Source organism: Thermobia domestica, chromosome 3 (genome assembly GCF_964235325.1).
Source record: "Thermobia domestica chromosome 3, izTheDome1.hap1.1, whole genome shotgun sequence".
Classification (NCBI taxonomy): domain Eukaryota; kingdom Metazoa; phylum Arthropoda; class Insecta; order Zygentoma; family Lepismatidae; genus Thermobia; species Thermobia domestica.
The window spans coordinates 62,482,509-62,504,433 of record NC_137456.1 but is presented as its reverse complement, the minus strand read 5'-3'; the positions used below and the strand labels follow the sequence as shown (position 1 = coordinate 62,504,433).

General features: G+C 32.9%; 1 protein-coding gene across 4 annotated transcripts in view; it reads left to right on the top strand.

Annotated features, from left to right (window-relative positions):
- LOC145680442 (protein-lysine N-methyltransferase EEF2KMT-like) overlaps window positions 1-21,925 on the top strand; it is a 66,606-nt gene that overhangs the window by 11,005 nt on the left and 33,676 nt on the right. For 3 of the 4 annotated variants that reach the window (XM_081750979.1, XM_081750978.1, XM_081750976.1), the window contains exons 2-3: window positions 2,498-2,644; window positions 11,417-11,599. In XM_081750979.1, coding sequence (XP_081607105.1) covers window positions 2,498-2,644; window positions 11,417-11,599 — 330 coding nt within the window. Of the gene's footprint in view, window positions 1-2,497; window positions 2,645-4,157; window positions 4,456-11,416; window positions 11,600-21,925 lie in introns of those variants that run through there. The other variant, XM_081750980.1, reaches the window with a different exon arrangement.

Genomic DNA, 21,925 nt, shown 5'->3' with positions numbered 1-21,925 from the left:
GAAAACATCCTGATGAAGGTCATTCGTGTATTATGCCGGAAATACTGATGAACATGTAAGAGAAAGTTCAATAATCACTACAAGAGCACGTAAAAAAAATATAAAATAAAATAAATCTTTGAGTTTTACGACTCATGATTATGCTTTTTAGGCTAAAGGAGACGTTGATTAAAGCAACTGAATAAAGATTGAAGAATTGGTGGAATGAGAAAGTGGGAGGAAACAAAAATACCCCAAGAAAATCTACGAGCAGGATGTTGTGCACCACAAACTTACTTGGCCAAGGATCTAACGTGAGACCTCACGCACTAGAGGGAAGTGCTCTGTCACTGATCCACCGTGTCCCTTAAGAATACATAAAGGTAATCCAATAACTAGGGACGTGAAGTTTTTGTTTTATTTTATCCCTGAAATCTGTGTTATTTTTTGCCCAAAATCGGTGTTATTTTTCGCGATTTAATACAGCCAAATAGAGGTTATTTTCTTTATTCTGTAATGGTTTTGAAAAGAAAGAATATTGTAAACATAGAGAAAGTAATCTGTGAAAGCTAATTAAAATAAAATATAATTTTAAAATTAAATGAATAGTTTTAAATTTTGACATCTTAATTTTAAAAGAATAAATTATATTTTTGTACTTACCATCTGAGAAAAAATGTCACGATATCCCTCCTAAACTTGGATTTATTTAATGTATGATTTGAATACATTTATCGGCTAAAAGTGTTTCTTCCCATCAAAAGGAAAAAATCACAATATATTTATTTAAAACGCAATTCATATCATTATCAACACACATTTTCACTTAGACCTAATGGCGAATTTATAGTTTCTTCAATGTTCTTATTTTTCAAAGTACAGAATTGTCAATATTTCCACATTTTCTTCTTTAAGATTTTGCCTCCTTATCGTAACTACTTAGTTGTATTCTGAAAAATATCTTTCAGAATCAACGTTGGAAGCTGGCAAAGATATTGCTTCAAGAGCACAGGCAGCAAAATCTCAGTTGCAAATTTTCACTAACCAACCGGTCTAAAAATAACAAGATTGATGATCTTCTGTGAATCACATTTTGTTGCAAAGGAAACTAGTGCTATTTTATTATTATTACCGGCCAACATGGCGATTTCGCGAATATATCGCTTTATGTAGTGCATTTCAGTGTTATTTTGAAAAAAAAATTACCAAATTCGCGTTATTTCGCGATTTAAAAACACCCGAAACGGCCTTGTATCATATATTTAGGTATATCTATATACTTTACTTTGCCTTTTTCAAGTTTTCGATGTTATCGTTAAAACGAAAACTTCACGTTCCTACCAATAACTAATAATTAGATATGTATTAATTTGTATTTTATATATAGTAAACATTATTTCTGCAATATTAAAGCATTGCATGTAATAAATATTTATCTTAACATTGGCGTACTATGATACTATGATGTATTGCTAATTTTAAGATAGTCATTATATACAGGAACCAACATCAATTTTTCCCGTGCTTACGACGATAAATACAGATAAAATAATTGAAATACGCATGCTGTCTCACTCTTCTAAAGTAGCGAACCACCAGAAACACTTCTTGGTTCCAAATTTTCAAACAGTTACATTCTCTCTGCTAATGACTGTTGACTAGCAACTTCGACGCGAAATTTAACTTGTGCTAGTATCTTTCTTTCTTTCCTTTCTATACTTTATGGTTGTTATTCTTTCTTTTTTCTTTTTAATATAAACATTCTACAAGTTCTTCAGATGGAATAAAATGGAACAAGACTGATTAATACAAAAGTCATCTATAGCTCAATAGATCCATCTGGACTGGACCACCAAATGGAGAAACTGAATGAAAATAAACTGGAAGACTTATTGGTTAAGATGTGCTCATTCACTCACATACACTCGCCGATCGTAGACATGAACAGCACCATCTTACTGTTTTTTTTTTTTTTTTTTTTTTTTTTTTTTTTTTTTTTGACACATTTATGTCAATAGATAAGTTTTCCCTCTTTTCTCCGAAACATGATCCTTTTTATAAAAGTTTCTGAAACGTTTTCTAAGAAATGAAGATAACCGCTTATTGTAGAACGTTCAATTAGTTTCCCACTATGCAGAGGTAAATCTAGTAGCTATTCTTGAGGATTTAAAATTTTACCGTTATAAACTAATTTACCTAATATATTAATTCTCGTATACGTTAGGTAAATGTTTTTCTCTTAGTTTGTAGTGGTAGATTTTGTACCGATGTGACTTCCTTCTAGAGCCACCATTAGGTAAACATAATATTAAGAGCACAGGGATAATGTAGCTTACAACATAAGAAACTTAAGAACAATAAGTAATACATGTCTCTTGGGAAAACCCAGCCTCATCAAAAATGAGGGCATGTTAGACTGATGGCCAACTTGAAAAGGATGACGAAGTTAACAGGTTTCATTGTACTTTTAATGTTCGAAATAAACCTAAAATAATTTGCAATTTTTCATATTTTGCAGGAAGCATTTGACAAACTACTCCAGAGCGAAAATTCTGCTGAGTATCAGAGAGCATTGTTAGATCATACTGTAAATCATCCAATTGTTAAAAAGTATCCAATAAAATACACATACCAACAGGCATTTCTGAAATTTGTAATAAATAAGGTAAATTATATTCTAATTGAATCTATCAAATGCGAAATTCGCTTTGTCCACATTGAGACTTTTCAGAAAGGGAAATACTCACTTGAAATACAAACAGTGTATTTGCGTTATTGCGTTTCTTTGTCATCTTTCTTTTTTTAAGCTGTTTGGGAATATGATTATCAGGGTTGGCAAAAACCATGTTTTTTATTGGAAAAAAATAGTTTTTTTTTGGTTTAAACCCGGTTGTTTTGGTTTAAACCATGTTTTTTTTGTTTTTGTTTAAATAATTTTCTCGATGTATTTATATCACATATGGAAAGAAATAAGTTTGTTTTGCTTTGGTGTTGTTATACAACAACCAGGTTTATGCTGGAAGGGGTCACATAAGCTTAAAGCGGAACCCAAACCGCTTCTCGACTTACATCCGAGAGAAATTGTCCTTTATTTGAACTTGAAACCGGGACTGATTGGCCACAAATGCGATACGTCTGCCGACTCACTCACGAAGGATTCCTGATAAAAAATAATACGTTGTACTGATCTTTACATACTTGTTAATATAATTGTCAAGAGTCATTTCAGAAGGACAAAAAGATAAACAGTTGCACAAATGAAATCATTATACAGAATTACATATGGACAATTTTAAAATACTGCAGAGTACAGAAGAACAAATTTAGTCCAAGTTAGTTCACTACGACTTTTATTAGTCCAAGTTAAACAAATACGACGACTTAATTTGTATATCAATAAGAAAAGTGAATAAAGATACGAATTATTTGAATCCACTGGCCTATTTATACATAGATACCAAAGATACTTCTGATTTCAATAAATGCCTCTCGTGGGGTTTTATGAACCCCCCCCCCAAGAAAAAAACGTACGGCATTTCCATGTATTTTGTCAACAGTAAACATTATTAAAACGAAACAATATTTAGAATTTTTCTTTGATTGCAATTGCATAATAATAATATCAAACTATAAAAAAAATCACAAACGAAACATTCATAATCTTATAAGAAAAAAGTTGCTTTTGTAGTATAATCTCTGAGTTACGAATGGGGAATTTAGGTCTGAATACAATACTAATAATATACGGGAGTGAAACGTGATAACCCACAAATGTGTTTTTATCAAAATTTTACGAACGTTTACACTTTTACGAACATCTTTCGTTTTTTGGTTTAAACCTGTTGGTTTTCTTGAAAAAACCAGCTGGTTTAAACCAGCCAATCCTGATGATTATAGAAGTATTTACCACCTTAATAAATTCAGCACTGAAACTCATTGTAGTATTTTCCATTGTGCAAGCTTTGCTTTTAACAGACTTAAATCTGATTTAAACTACTCACTGAGCAAAACAATACGTTTAATGTAAAAGACATTAACGTGTAACAGTTTCGCCAACTGTCAACTTTAGCTTCATCAGAAACTCATTAAATCTAATCAAGGAGACCCTATTGAGTCTAATGCATTCTCATGTTTCAACTTTGGATAAGGCGAGTTTTGAATTCAATGGATCTGGTTGTTTACTTCTAGAACAAATTAGAGAAACCTAGATTAAAGACTTTCCCTTCTGAATTCGATTCGAGTGTACCATTGTTGCTGGCAGAAATCTGTATAAAATTCAACAGTCGCAAAAATAAAGCCATGGAAACAGGTGTTTCTATGTAAGTGGAAAATCGTCAACTTTCAAGAGTTCTGATACGATTCAAAGTATGGAGATAACAAGGATATTACATTAAACGGAGAATTCAGGTTGATTATTTTTGTGTGTGGATGAGGTCCTCGAGAAAGGAGAACAACAAAACAGAACGATCCTTAAAAGTAAGTTGGTTTTTTCACTAGCAAATTTGACATTTCAGTAGTTTTGGTTTAGATCTTTGAGTACGTTTCCCAAACACAACTCATCCGTTTTGTCTCTCATATGAACCGGTTAGTACTGATTAGTGACTTCACGCGACTGTATGCTTTTTGAGTTTTTTTTTTTTTTTTTTTTTTAAATCTTTATTATGTATAGCTTTCTGCGTTGCAAATATCAGGTAGTCTAAAAGATATTGAGACTTTTGTGCAGAAAATGGCGTTAATGTCCCAAGGGTATGTAAATCTCAGCAAGTCAGGCTTAACGTCATTTGATAATTGACAGTTGAAGCTAGTAGATATGCCAAAAGTAATGAAATTCTTATATTTAATAATTAGACGTAAGGTACTGTTCCCTGAATGTTAGTGAAATTTCTGCAAAACTACGCTATATTTTACAATGTTATATCGATAAAGGTGCAAATTCTGCGCAACCCATGAAGGAATTTGTGCTGTTTATAGCCAAGATACAGGGCCGGCGAGAGGGGAGGGCAGGAGGGGCCAGAGCCCTGGGGCCCAGGGCTCCAAAGGGGCCCGGCGGCCGAGGATAAAGAATTACTAAATGTTGTATATTTTTACTCAGTTCGCTTCCAATCAGTGCGCTCTTTGTGTAACAATTTTTGTGTACTGTGGTCTTGCAAAGAAATGACAGGTGACCAGATCCAAGAACAAGCAGCTGCACTAGTCCAGCGATACCCAAAAAGATTTAGGAGGTGATTTTTCTGATGAACTGCATAGCCTGAAATTGATATATTCGGCCAATTTTGGTGACAAAACGCTTTCACCATGGGATCTCCTAAATAACATCAAAATTTTGAATCTAGAAACTTTATTTCCAAATCTAACAGTGGCCCTTGGTATATTCGCCACAATTCCTGCTACCATTGCTAGTGCAGAGCGCTCTTTCTCTCTGTTAAATAGAGTAAAAAATGTTTTACACTCTACAATGTGTCAAGACATTTTATCAAGCTTAGGCTTGTTGGCAGTGGAGACAAAACTTATCAAGTGTACCAAACTGGATGCTATCATTGATGAATTCGCCCCGAAAAAAAAAGCCAGAAAGGGAATTTTATTGTAACTATACGTAGAAAAGGATACATTGTAACTGTAACAATTGTCTAGTAGTAATACATATAATAAATTTCTCCTACAGACAATTACTATTAATATCACATTATTAATCACACTATAGTTAATTTGAACAATATATCATTGAATTAACTAAATTAGGCCTAATGCCTCATGTCTCTAGTTAAGGAAGACTAACTGCATAGCTTACTTCTATATAATTATTTATAGCAACAATTTGTGCAAAGATATGCATAGTACAGGGTAGGTTGGATGGTTGAAAACATTTACTTTCTCAACTTTTATTAACTATTTAATACTTTCTTTTTGTATTTCCTTCACAAATTAGTTTGTTTCGAGCATTTGATTGAGTATTAGGGGAGAACTTTTGCTATTACAAATAGATAAGTTGTTTTTTTTTCTATATTTTGATACCATTGTATTTAAATATATATATATTTTTATTCATTTTAGTTTTGAAGCCTTCAAAAATCTCAGAACCTACAAGTATAGGGTCTAAACAAAATCATAAATAGTGAATTAATGAAGTTTTTTTTTTCAGCGAACAGTGAACATAGGTTAGGTTCAGAGTTCTTATTATTCACTTATTTGGAGATATAGCAATACCGTTTAACATGTAAATTGAACGCATTAATGGTCTAATAAAGAGTTCAAAATAAGTCTTAATATTCATTTGTTTATTCCCGTCCAAAGTGGTAAGTACGTAAAAAGTAATAAGGAAACATGTAAGGGGCCCGGGATTGTTCAGCCCCGGGGCCCGTGACCGCTCTCGCCGGCCCTGCCAAGATACGTTATCAAAAGCAACGTCTCAAAGATGATTCAGTCATTTTCGGTTTGGAAATTTCAATGTTCGAGATACTCTTCGAAATGGGCTACAGAAAAAGGCGGATGATATTCTGGCAAAAGTCAAGCAAGACCAACATGTAAGTAATTATGACATCTCTAATGACGTAAAAATTTATTACCAACGTGTTAAGCCATTTAGAGAAAGCAGGCTACAAAAAGAAGCTCGAAGATTTGGTGCCTCAGGATCTGACTCAAAAACATTTACTCGATCGAGTTTCTGTCTGTGAATCTCTACTAAAACGCGACGAACTCGAGCCATTTATGAAGCTGCTACTAATGAGTGAGGAAAAGTGGATAACCTAAAACAACAATATGAGAAAAAGATCATAATCGAAATTAGAAGAAGCTCCATAACCTGTGGCAAAAAGCCAAGACTGACGACCAGGAAAGTTATGTTGTGCGTTTGATGGAATTGGAAGGGCATCGTTCATCACGAGCTGATGCCGCAGAGCGGAACGATAGACTTGGATCTGTATTGTCAACAATTGGCGCGAGTGCATTTTGCATTAAAAAGAAATGGCTGGCACGGGTCATGCTGACATCGTATCGTCAGATTGCATACATCTTTAACGACCTGTCAGAAATTGAAAGAAATTGCTGGGAGGTTTTGATGTATCCACTGTGTATCCCGGACTTGACACTATCAGATTATCATTTCTTCAGTCTCTGCCGTACTTCCTGAATGCTGTTTATTTTAAAAAGAAGGCCTGTGGAAACCACGTGTCACATTTCTTTTTTCACCAAATACCACAGAAATTATATAGCTACGGGATTATGGCTTTGGCATATAAATGGCAAAAGGTCTTTGAATAAAATGACTCATTTATGATTTCATAACGTTATTTTCAAATCACAATAAATGTATTCTCAATCTTGACCTCCAAAGGCTTAATACTTTTTAGACAACCTGATATCTGTATAGTTTTGCTACCGAAACCGGTTTTCATTAAATGAAATTCTATTTAATGCATTTAAGTATTAATTAAATAATTTTTATTAATATTTAGATGCATATATTGATGGTAATAACTCGGTGCACTGAATCTTGTAATAGCTGCTATTTATACAGATTTCTGTAATTTTTCAAATTGCATAACTAGGTAAACCATGTAAAAATGCTGTGAATAAATAAAATGTAGATTAACGTCTTCAAGAGCCGTTTACTTATCATTTGTTATATCGGAAACCCTTCATTGTGAATGTTGTAATATTGTTCAGTTCGTATGTTCGCTCTTGTAATAAATACCTTAATGTAATATTTCATCAAAATCTTTGTAGTTTTCTGAAATCTTATTAGTGATTTCGTGGGGGCGCGGTGGCTCAGTGGTAGAGTGTTCACCTCCGGTGCTTAGGGTCCCTGGTTCGATCCCAGCTCGCGCCGTGTCGACTTTGTGGTGGACAAACACCGTGCTCGTGGGTTTTCTCGGGGTTTTCCCGTTTCCTCCCACTTTCTTCATTCCACCATTTCACTCATTTCTCATTATCACCGTCTCCTTTAGCCTAACAGGCATAACCGTGGGACGTAAAACTTAAAGATTTCATTTCATTTTCTTATTAGTGATTTAGTCATTAGTCTAAAGCGTGAGATATATTCTTCTTCTTCTTCTTCTTCTTCTTCTTCTTCTTATTATTATTATTATTATTATTATTATTATTATTATTATTATTATTATTATTATTATTATTATTATTATTATTTTAAGTTATATTAGGAGAGATTAGAAGTGAAAAATATATTTGTTTGTAGGGGAGAGGGTTTAAAACTATACATGGATCTTACTCTAGGATTATAATATCATCCGAGCGCGTATAATGTTCTCAAATGGAGAAATAACACTTTTCGTATATATTTTTGTACGAATTACGAGTTTTGAGATAGTACCACTATCTGCGGGGACATTGCACTCCTTTGAGCAGGATAAAGGGAGTATTAAGTTAACGTGACTGTCAATTTATTACTGCCCAATGTTCTGTATTTATAGCAAAGATAAATAAGATAAGTCACCCTTCGAAAAATGTATCATTAGAGTTTAGTAACTAGTAGACGTGCTATGATTTTTGTAGAAGATTCAGAAATTAGTAAGAAGTTAGGCAAGCCATTAGCCCAATGATTGTCAAAGCTGACAGTTGTATGCAGATGAAGGTGTGTTATTGTTTTGAAAATAAAATAGTTAATTTTTTTGTCGGATCAGAGGGTTAGATTGGAGGTACAAATCCATTTTTTTTTTAAAATTTCCACTAATTCTCGAATTTTCGCAATGGTTGCGACAGGTTTACTTTGTTGTATACTAAAAGAAGGTATTTGTATACTAATTAAAATACATTTCTTTACTTTATGTAAGATGTCATTTATTACGTTTTGGTAACCGATATGCATGTTGTGTGCATAATATTTTGCATTTAAAAATAAAGAAAAAATATCTCAGTTATCGAATGGTGAATAGAGGTGTAAGCATCGATTCTACTCGGTGAGGCCAAGAGATAGAATTTTATACTACTGGATTAAAAATGTATGTACAGTAGGAAGTCGAAAATCCTAACTAATTGGGACCACAGGTAGTTCGGATTTTCGAAAATGACCAAGAAAATGTCATTTAGGCTTAAATATACTGTACAGTATGCTCTTTCACCGATACAGTGGTTATACAGGACATACAGTAATTACAATACCGTACGTAACGCTACCTACATTTTATGTTTCTGAAGAACCTCCTTGCACACTAACTTAGACTGTGCTTGTAACTCACACTTAAAACTTAACTTGTATAAGCCTAAGGGAAAATAAAAATATGTATGACAAACAGTTACATATGAATAAGCTTTTGTAAAAACACTGACTTCACACAACGCCGACGGACAACCCTATTGTTTGTTTATCGCTAGCGCTAACACAAAATGTAAAAAGTTTTTAGGGACCGAGTTCGGATTTTTGACGTTCGGATTATCAACGTTCTGCTGTATTTTCAACTACAGTAACATAAAATTGGATTCAAAATTGTGTTATTGCTATTATTTCAGCTTCTTTCTTTTGCTCAAATACTTCAGCATATTGTGAAATATTGAGAAACTTTCTTCTTTCCTCATAAGTCTGGAGCGTTATCATTTATCTAGACATTTATTATTATTGATATCACTTTGTCTTTATATGAGAATTTTTTTAGAAGAAAATATAAGTGTTAACAGATCCTTTTTGTATGAGTCTTCTTCTTCTTCATCTTAGGTCAGCAATCTCTCGATTGGTATGATGCAGCTTTCCAGTACTGTGAAGCAGACTTTTAATTTCTTTGTAGATTTTCTTCCTTACATCTTGTATTATTTGGTCCATATATTTAATCTCCTCTGAGCATTTTCCCTTCTGCCGTTTCATTCACAGCACCATGTCTTATAATGTATCCAATTATTCTATTTCTTTTTCGCAACATAAAATAAAAGCTCAGTGGTAGAGCGCTTACGTATGGTGCGTGGGGTCCCTGGTTCGATCTTCAGCGAAGTAAGTTTGTGGTGGAAAACATCGTGCCTGTGGGTTTTCTTGTAGTATTCCCATTTGTTCCCACTTTCTCATTCCACCATTTCTTCCATCACCATTCACTTGCTTTAATCATTGTCTCCCTTAGCTTAAAGAGCACAAACGTTAAACTCATAGATTTCATTTCTTTTTCGACAGTCTTTAGTATGCACTTTTTTTTTCTTTCTTTCTTCACCACTTCCAACAGTCATTTATAATTTATCTACCGATCTGATTTTCAACATTCTTTAGCAACACAATTCGAAAGTCTCCATTCCGAGTGTTTCTTCTTCCAGAGCGCATGCCTTACATTCATATAACACCATCAATACTAATTAATACTATTTAAATTAGTAATTTACTTGAAATAGAAAATTTTTAAATACTATCCCTTACTAGAAAGTCATACTGTAGAAACTCATTAAAGCGATACACTGTATATTTGTATTGAAGATTGTTGAGTACCAAGTAAACCCATAAAGAAAGATTAAAACTGTATTTAAGTTATGCAAATTTTATGTTAGACTCGAATTAGTTTGGTTCTAATCATTAATAGGAATGATACTGATCTTGAAAGTCAGGGAAATGGTTCAAAATATGGTAAAAGTCATGAGAATCTACTGTATTTTACAGAAGAATCAGGGATTTCTTTTAGCTACCCACATAATATATGAAGAACAGCTCAAAGAATTAAGAGAGATTCAAAAAGAAGATAAGAAAAGGGCTGAATAAAGAAAATTGTCTTAAGAAATGAAGAAGCTTGAAGAACGTCAAAAGGTGTTAAAACCTAAAGCTTTGAAAGATCAAATTAAATAAAATATTAAAATGACACACAAGGAGAAAAAGAAGTTAGGCTTGTTGCTGGTGAATAATCAGATAGACCAAATTATAATATAGTTTATGTTTTTGAATCTATTCAGAATGTCGAGATAATGAAGATGTCATAGTGTATAATTATTGTTTGGCACTATTGTTTTATTGTATTCCGAATATAAGAAGTTTGATCCATAATAAGTATATGCAGAAAGAAAGCAAACTTATATTGTATCTCAAAAATAAAAAGGAGAGCATCAGGTGCCTACAGTGATAATGTAGACCAATTAAGAAAATTAATTTTTCTTCTAAATCTGACAAACAGTAGCATTCGCTATGTCCTGGGTCAGGAAGAAAATTACTTAGTCCTGGAAATTCAGGAAAATCAATGTCAGAATTTCAGTTTGAACCCTGAATAATAATAGTTTTCGGCATGTTAAGAAAACATATATTATTTCGCAATATTTCCATAAACATGTGATTTACAGTTTTAGTTATATATGTATATAAACATAAGCGCGTAGTTATATTTTTATCTTTAGTAGTATTAGTTATATTTTTATCTTTGCATAAAAGTAGCATTAAGTCTTTTAATACTTAACAATTGTAGAATTATACTGTTTTAGTAATAAGGAATTCTAAGTAATATTTTTTTTCTTATTAATTCAATTATAGCTTGAAACCAATAATGTGGAAGTCTTGGATGAATTATATACCACTTACTGCAAATTGCTTAGTGAAAAGGATATACATCAACATTCCTACAGACACTATATCCTTAATTCTTCATTGTGTTTAAGTTTAAAAGAAAGTTCGAACTTCATTTCGGAAGGAACTACTGGCCTGATTAGTTGGCAGGTTAGTTGTGTTATATAAATATTTGTGAAGCACAGAAGTTGTGGTAAGTCTTATTCAAATAACACTCATATGATATTTCTGTAGAATAACATTATTATTATTATTATTATTATTATTATTATTATTATTATTATTATTATTATTATTATTATTATTATTATTATTATTATTATTATTATTATTATTATTATTATTATTATTATTATTATTATTATTAACCTGCTCATTCTAATAAATAAGAAGTTTTCTATATTGTTCTACTACGGCTGGACCTAGTACCGTACAAGCGTTAATTTCTCGTGCATGCTATACCATATAATGCCTGACAAATTTCCTTCTTTCCTCAAAACCATCTCCTGTCAAGTGCTATCGCTTACATAGACTTTATTACTTATTTGTCTCCGTATGAAATGGAGATATGGTAACAGAGCCTTTTTGCATCAGTACTTAATGTTGTTTAAATATTAGTAATTTTACTATTTGCAAATATTTTAAATTTCTGTCTTGTTGTATTAACTCATGTAAAATAAGTTGCGACACTTTATGTATTGATATTGACTGTGTTTAAGTTGTAATTTTTATGTTACAGTTGAATTGATTTGTTTCTGAACCAATATTAAGATGTTGGTGTGTAAAAGCATTGACTATTGCAATATGGTTCCAAACTGAAGCATCTCAGCTATTTTCTTGACTTAATTCCCCCCCCCCCCCTTCTTCCTGCCAACTTCGTTTGGTGAAGATTTAGTGAAAGACCTTAACAGTTTACCTTCTTTAGTGTTACGTAACGATATTTTCACTATTTTATGATACGTGTAACATACCTCTTTTGTTTACGTCTTCTACATATGGTTCTGTGAAGTAGGCAACGTAATAGCCCCATTAATGGAAGAAGGTCGTATTTTAAAATATCATACAGTTTTTTGTACGAGAATGATTATGTATATCAAGAGAGAAAATGTGAGTGTCTATTGCAAGCCCTGAGTTGCGATTGACGAAACTAAGCCCGATGTTGGCCGAGCTGTTTCGAATCACTTCGAAATTGTACAGGTAAAGTGGAAGTTAAGAGATAAAACTTACACTATTGAGCATTGGAAAATATTCATATACGAGTATTAACAGAATGCATTAATATTTTGTAATTTTGCAAAAGTTATATGGTGCTATCAGAGCATAGAAAGAGTCATTTATTCTATTATTAGTGTTATTTATGTGAAATTTGTAACATTAAAATTGTCATTAACATGAAGCCCACTCGTTTGAAAATAAGAGTGCTCAGTTATATATATACTGTATATGTTGAGAAATGCTTCATTATGTGGTATATGCAGAACGAAGGAAACAGAAGTTTTTAACATTTAAATTTGTGACGTACTAAAGAAATTTGTAAAATATTTCATGTTTACAGATTTTATAGTTGAAAGGGACGGTACTCAAACATTAAAAGGTCTAAATTTGATGCACAATATTACAAGTTTAAACTTGTGTTTTCTGAAGGTATATTCGTTAATAAATATTTCAGTTGCATATTTTTCCTTTTCTATCACGATGTACACTATTTCAAACTGTGTTGGCCTCAGCTTATTGTTGAAATATTATTGAGATGTAAACATGTTACAGTAGAATACTTTTCGAATTCTCTTTGGAAAAGAAAAACAGAAGAATCTTACTGACAGTATTACCTTCATCTCTTTGTCCGCTTCACTGACAGCCCCAACCTCCTAGTCGACCACTTTATCTCATCGATCTTTCTGTTCTTTGTCTTGTTTGCGAACAAGGTTTCAGTTTCTTCATTTCTTGAAAGCACAAAATTCTATTGCTGTGCTACTGTGCTTGAAAACCTTGAGGCCTCTATATCAAAATACATGAAATCTCACTTTACTTTCACCTTTCCACAAAATTATGAAATAACAATAAGTGTACACTCAACCAGTTAATCTTCACAATATCATTGTTACCTCAAAGTAACAATAAGCTTTTCTAAATCTTCGTTCCAAAACTATCTTATCTGACATCAGTTTTCAGTTTCTGAACAGGTAAATTTACAGTTCTTGTACATAATGTTATCATATTATTGTATTGGCATTAATCAAATTCTTACATGACTTTGCGTCTCTTCTAACACATACAAACTACAATAAAGTGACAGAAAATATGTTAAATTAAAGAGAACAAAATATTGCTTATTGTTCTACACCATGTATTTCTTTGAAAAAGTATGTGAAGATGCAAAGTGGTATGTTGGTACAACATAATGTTAGAAAAAAAGATGACCTCACAACAGAAGATAACTTACTGAAATTGAACATCTTTTTTCAGCATCGAGGCTATATAAGAAGAGACCAACTGCTTAAGATAGTATACTAACCACTACTCCCATTTTAATCTTAGGTTCAATACTTCTCGCCGTGTAGGTGAATTTCCGTTCTGTTACATAATATTATTTATGGAACAGAATGGTAAGTTATTCCTTAGTAGCTACACTCATAATTATAGTTATTTTAAAACATTATGATTACAAGAATCTTACTTCTTCGTTAAAAAATCTTCTTTGTTATTATTTTACAAAATAGTTTCGTAGTTTTTTAAATAGCTTTTATTTTTTATGTTTAAATAAATGACTGGTGCCCAAGTATGGTCCAAGGGTAGTAATGTAGATAAAGAAAATACATTTTCTGCAGACAAACACCGTGTGCGTGGGTTTTCTCGGGGTTCTCCCGTTTCCTCGCACTTTCTTCATCCCACCATTTCATTCATTTCTCATCATCACCGTTTCCTTTAGTCTAGCCGGCATAACCGTGGGACGTAAAACTCAAAGATTTCATTTCATTTACATTTTCTGTAGAGAAATATTTACTCGCTGTTTTAGTAATGTAGCGTTTTAATATCCAGCTATATATTTTTGTTGTTTCCCAAGCTCCGTTGTATACATTCGTTATTTCACATTCCGTATGCTTCTGTATAAGTAAGAAGATATTAAAAATTCGTATTTATTTATTTATTTATTTATTTATTTATTTATTTATTTATTTATTTATTTATTTATTTTGACTTATTTTACATGTCGAGGTTAAGGCTATATGTAGCCTTATCTACCACCTAAACATGACACGAAATTGAAAAATCAAAGGATATAGCTAACAATAGCAAAAGAAAAAAAAATTAGAAAATAAAAAAAAACACAAGAAACAGACTGTCACTTGAACACACACACACACACACACACACACACAAATATAATATAGTGCAACACGAAAGTATATACATGTTATAATATATAATAAGTGTTGAGTTTCATATCTGTATGACAAGCTTCTCTATTGGCTCTTCTGTCTCTGTGTCCATTCAACCCTGCTTCGATAAGAATAAATTATAAACTGCTTTTTTAAAAGATGCTAAAGATTTTGACTCACGTACCGAGGTTGGCAAAGTATTTCAATCACGACACGTTGAAATTATATATGATTTGGAAGAATAAGTTGATCTATGAATAGGAATTGCAAGCTGGCTATTAAAACGTGATCTTGTGTCCCTCTCATAGAAATCGCTTAAAAAATTAAGATGTTTTAGAAGATAGGAAGGTTCTGTAAAAGTAAGTGTTTTATACAGCAGTACCAACGAGTGCAATTTTCGCCGTTGCTGCATCTTCAGCCATTGCAGCTTCTCAAAGAATGGCGTAACATGATTTGAGAATTTTAAGTTAAAAATAAAACGTATACAAGCATTTTGTACTCGCTGCAAACGCTTTTGTAAATGTATATCAGCGTCAGTTAAGGCGTTGTCACAGTACTCCAAATGTGGTACCACTAGGGTTCGAACAAGAGTTTTTTTTCAACTGTGTTGGTAAAAAGTTTTTTAATTTGCTGAGAGAATGAAGAATTCCAAAAGCCTTCTTGCATGATGCGTTAATTTGATCGGACCAAGTTAAATATTTGTTAAGTATGACGCCAAGATTTTTCACAGAGGAACAGAAGGGAATATTTACGCCTTCTAAAGTTATATTGGGAACAAGTGAAGCATCTATTAACGTCGTTGCACGTTTGGAAGTAATTAAAATTGACTTTGATTTGACTGGATTTATAATCAAACAATTATTTGCTGACCATTTAGCCAAATTACTCAAGTCTTCGTTCATCTTTGTTATACAAGTATCTATTTGCTTTGGTGAAGAAGATAGATACAATTGAACATCGTCCGCATACATGTGATACTTACAGTGTTTTAGAGATTGTGCTAAGTGGCACAAAAGAAAAGAAGAGGCCCTAAAACACTACCTTGAGGAACCCCACAAGGAAGGTTACGCTGACCAGAAACTAAGTTGACAACCACCACATACTGTTTTCGGTCGCATAAATAATTTTGGACCCACTTAGCAGCTGAAGTAGAGAAACTAAATTTTTGTACAAGTTTCTGTAGCAAAATGTCATGGTTTACTGACTGGAATGCTTTGCTATAATCCAGTAAGGTAAGTATGGTTATCTCTCTCTTGTCCAAAGCAGAACGTATATCATCAGTAATACTGGTAAGGGCTGTAGAAGTGCTGCAATGTTTACGAAACCCGGATTGAAAAGTGTCTAAAAGGTTATAAGTTCGAAGGTGCTCACATATTTGATCACTTACAATATATTCAAGAGCTTTAGATAGGGCAGGTAATATTGAAATAGGCCTTAGGTCTTCTGCAGATCGGACATCCTTAGTCTTAGGGAGAGGCAGGACTCGTACTGTCTTCCACAAGACTGGGAATGTTCCGGTAGTAAGGGAAAGATTAAATAAATTGGTAATTGGGGAGAGGACGAAGGGTAATATTTTCTTGATCAATGTTATGCTTATTTCATCAGCACCTATAGCAGTGGATTTTATCCTCTTAATCGCTTTCATTACATCATGTGGGGTAACACAAGTGAAAGAGAAAACATTTTCTTCAAAATTAGGGATTTGTCCTGTATTATCAGATTTTGCATTTATCTGTGAGCTAGAACTATCAATTCTACAGAAATAATTGTTAAGACAATCGGCAGAGAAAGGAGCAGCTACATCCGGCTGGACTCTTTTGCTGCTACGAATGCCAAGTAGCTTCAAATTTATCCAAAGATGGGAGGGATTCTTGTTCTCAAACAGGGTGTAGGAAAATTTTAATTTCGCATTACGCACGGCTTGATTACATCTATTTCTAAGGATCCTATATTCCTCAAATTTGTCATTTAAGTTGGGTAGATTCAATTTACGTGCTTTCTTAAATTTACTATACGCTCTGTCGCGACACGCCATTAAACTTCGAATTTCATCTGTAATCCAGGACGAAGGAGAACGAGAAACACGTTTTTCTCTCAAGGGGGCATGAATGTTCAGAAGATAAAATATTAGCTCATTGAAATAAGATAGTTGGTCATCCACAGAAGGAAAAGAACTTATTAGATGCCAAGACAATAACGCAGCATCACGCAAGAGTGCTTCATTGTTAATGTTGGCTAAATCTCTGTATAAAACAACTTTAGGCTTGAATTTGGGAGTCTTAATAGAATAGCAAACAAGATAAGATCATGACGCGAAATGCCAGGTACTGAAAATTGACCGAAATTAAGAACTCTATCAATGTCGGAAGTTAAGATTAAGTCAAGAAGTGAATCTGAGGTGGTAGTATGAAACGTAGCTTCGAGCGGACAGATGGAAAAATTTAAGGATGTAGTAATCTCGCGGAATGTTTCTACTTCACGTTTAGTGGACAATAAATCAAAGTTCATGTCCCCAAGTATGAGACTATGCATATAAAGTGGTGAAATACGAGAAATATCTTCTTCGAAATTCTTAAATGATGCCCCTGGTGGGCGGTACACACAAGCCAAAAGTAATTTTTGGTTCTCAATACATATCTCAACTATGATGTACTCAGATTCGAAGCTATAATGACCACCTGATTGACAAAGAATTTTTGCGTCAATGTTATTTCGCAGAAAGATTGCAACCCCACCACCACCTTTGTTAATGCGATCGTTTCGGATAATTTTGAAGTTATTTAACAATACCAGATCATTAGAAAGAGTTGGCTTTAACCAAGTCTTGGAAACTAATATTGCATGCAAGTTCTCAACGGAATGAAAAATAACTTCGAACTCAGTATAATGTCTGACAAGGCTCTGCGCATTAATGTGCACAGCATTGAACGTTGGTCGCTTCGGTTTATTAAGTTCTGTTTGCAATAAATACTGAGGGCCTTCATAAGACACTTGGAGATCGGGTAGCTGTAAAGGTTCATTGTCTTCGAAAACAGAGGGACATATTTTATTTAGTTTGGTTAAAACGAATGAAGAGGGGCTATGTTTGTTGCTTATATTGTCAGTCATTGCACTCATGTAATATTGAAAATTTCAATGGCAGGTATTGCGAAAAAACAGAAAGACTAGAGAAAACAGAAAGACTATGTTATATGTGTAAGGATATTGTCTTAGTCTAAAGGACATGGAACTTCATTGCACAGCTGGTTGCCTTCACTAAGTTGTGTATAGGTCGCAAAATTAAGACAAGTACACTAGGTGAATAGTTTTTATGAATTTAATTATTGAAATCGGCACCTGAAATCAGTTTTTAAAGGACGGATAATAATAATAACAATACTACTACTACTACTACTACTACTAATAATAATAATAATAATAAGAAGAAGAAGAAGAGAAGAAGAAGAAGAAGAAGAAGAAGAAGAGAAGAAGAAGAAGCAGGCTAGCCTTCAAGAAAAGTAAATGGGATAAAATTAGAATTATACTAAAATTTTTACCTCTGTCGTTCTGCTTATTTGTGTATCTGATCATTAGAGGAACCCAAAAGTACAAAAAGCATAACACTTTAGACATACGATTATGTGATGGTCCAGATAAAATTAATTTTTAAAAAAGTACAATTTTAAATTGCACCCTTGCTACAAAAGTGCCACAACTCAAAAAAAGTTAGTTTTGAGTAAATCGCATTTGAAAGTGTTGGTAATAATGTTATTCACTTTAATGTTATTCACTAGCGAAATCAGCGTTTTCTCAGCTTCTAGTGAAGCTAGAGCCATGATTCTTATATTGCTGGATAGAGAGGAGGCTTAGAAATTCGAATATATACATAACGTAAAATTGACGATTTTTGAGTTGGGGCATTGTTGTAGCAAAATTGTAAAATAAAGCATAGGTTTTGGAAAATTAACAGTCTTCTTCTTCTTCTTCTTCACTCTTAAAAGTGTTTGAAAAAAGGGCACCAGGAAATAACCAGTTTGTGCCATAAATGCTATAAAGAATATAGTTGTGAGTTGAAAAATTTCTTCAGTAAGAACTGTAAAGATCGATAATAGTTGGTATTTTTTTTAATTGTAATTCCGTTTTTTTTTATTTTTTTTTCAGGAATTGTATTAATGCTTTGATTGGCATTTGTTGATTTATTGCTAAAATGTATTTATATGAGAAAGATGCACTTCCTAAATGAATATAAAGTTAATTTAGAAATAGAGATCTAAATGATTCAAAAAGTTCACATTCAAAGATAATATGCTTCATAAGCACACTCAAGTAGTCTATACATATCACAGATTTTTTTGATTTCATTTTTTTTTTTTTTTTTTTTTTAAATTTATATTAACGCTTGTTTAATGGCAAATGCTTCACCTTCGAAAATAAAGATTTGTTTAGGTAATTTATATTGCAGGGTATTTATATTGCTGTAATAAAGAACATAGGTTGTTGAAGATAATATCAGATGTACTTCACAGATTTGTGTACTAACTCCCTCGATTGATATCATTGCTGATTTAATTATCTTTCTAATTCCTTCTTTTAACTTTTGTTGAGGTTGTGGAGTAATTATTGATGTTGTCATAGATTCTTTATCCTTTCCGGAGAATTGTATTAGAGTTGTTTCCGGATGCTCTAATTAACAGTCTATTTGATCGTTAATCTAATCACTGTAACCAAGAATTAATCTTATTAATTTTAAGATTTATTTCCAGCAACAATGAAAGGCTAGGAATTTTAACAATAGATATGTTAAAGAGAAGAAAAAGGTTTTGTTACCCATACGTTAACATAGTAATGTAAAGATATTTTAGAAATTTAAAAATTTAACTGCAGTCATCATTTTTGGCCTGGCCAAAACAGATTTTAAAATTTTCAACATTGTTCCCGTAAAGTGCTATGGTTACATAAAATACTCTGGAATGTATAATGGTCATTCAGTGAAAGTTGGTGGAAACCAGTAAAAAAAAAGAAGTGTACTCCATGTCAATACTTTCTACCACTGATACCACACTTTTCCTACTGGAATAATAGGTGGCCTGTGCATCTATTGTGGAATTCTTGTGGTTGTAAGTGAACCTAATGGTGTGTATTCGTGCCTGTATTTATTGCTCCAACCTGGTATTTAGATCTTTATCTTACTCTCCAAATATTCTGTACATGAAACTATGTGGTCCTGAATCTCCTAGCTGTGTTGTTGGCTGTGTGGGAGCTAACAGTAACGTGAAAGAGGATAACGATCCTTGTCATGATATGATCTATACCATGATGTGGCCTCTTGATCATCATATGATCCACTGCCATAATGATACGATTGTTGATGTATTGATTGATATTGATGGTTGCACTTCACTTCGACAATTGTGTAAATTTGATTCAATTTTTGGTCGAAGAATAGTTGCATTTTGCCCGTTTCGCCATGCTTTCTTCGTCTTTCCATATAAGATTTTTCTTACATTCCAATTGATTTCAAACCAGATTTTTGTTTAGTGAAATCTTTTAAATTTTTTCATTTATTGAAAACACTGAAAGGACCCTAAATTACATTGCTTTTCAAAATCTTCGTAGGTATTTTCATTCAAGAGGTCAATTTAACATACCAAGCATCTTCATATTCTCTAAAAATATAGCTCCATTTCCACATATGTGACAGCCTGCGTGCTAGAATAATTTTGAAATTTGTACCCCCAGGAATTTGCTTAATGACTAAAGCTAAGTGTAACGTATTTTTGCTTTGACACAAGCTCCAATTGTCGCAATTGTAACACGGACTGTCCGTTTAAACGATTTAAACGTAGAATATTTATTGGTATAATGAAATTTTTATGTGTTTGAAAATAATATGGTTATTCATTAGATTACTTGTTCATTTGCATCTAGCGTTAGCATTATTTGCTTTCTGTGAACAGTAAGATTCTTTAGCTTAAAATTATATCTAATTATTTATTCTATAATGTTACATTAAAAATAATAATAGCTAGCATGTCTGAGAAGTTTATCAAAGGTTTGTTACACACCATTGATCTTTGTCTGGAACTTAAGGCTTACCCCGAAAACCAAACCTGGGACCTATTGACGATTATGTTAGAGCTAAGTGTAGTACAGTCGCAGTACGTGTTCCTTTATTAATCGAAGAAATGGGCTATTGAGAGTATAATTTTCAGTGGGTTAGTTTTCTGTACACTCATTGTATTGTAATGTAAAAACTAAAGGAAACTGTATTATAATTGATCCACTTTTTCTTACGTCATTGGTAGCAACAAGAAAAGCGAATAAAAACAAGGTAATATATAACTAGGGAGACTTTTGTACAATATTTTCTCGTGCGCTCTCACTGGCAAACGGATTCGAACAGGTCAACTTATATAGGCTCCACTCATTAAAACCTATTTTGGGCAATTGGCAAATGTCGTCGGGATGAAGTGATTCTGACTCGTATATTCATCGGACGCATTCATATCACACATTTCTATTTAGTGAGTGACGCTAACCGTTCATATTGTGAAGACTGTATCATTGTACTGAGTATTCGGTATAGTTTTGCAGAATGTTCAGAATACCCAAACCTCAGAGAGCGTTTGAGACAGCCTAAAATCTTAATCAGGTATTCGGGGATAATCTGGTCTTCAGTGCCCATATTCTTCCCTTTACTCGTAAAATTGTAGTAGTAACGTGCTTTGATGTTTCTCATCTTACGTGTTTCCTGCCATTTCCTGGTGGTGGTATTATTTTTCTAGTTATTTTGTTTTTATATATTTTTCATTTGGTTATTTATTCTTTAGTCTCTTCACGATGTGTTTGAGTTTTACTTCTTGTGTTATTTTAATGTCTTCATTTTTGACGCATTTATTCTTGAACTTCACGTCTTAATTTGGAATTTTTAATGCACAGAGTGTATCGGCCATTGACCTTGTCGTGACTGGGTTAAATATCATCGATGTTGACGTATCGATTCAAATATAATCGACCAGTGTACAATATTTATTTGATGTGCTTACATTTTCACATGATGTAATCATCGAAAAAATCTTTGAGTTTTACGTCCCACGGTTATGCCGGTTAGGCTAAA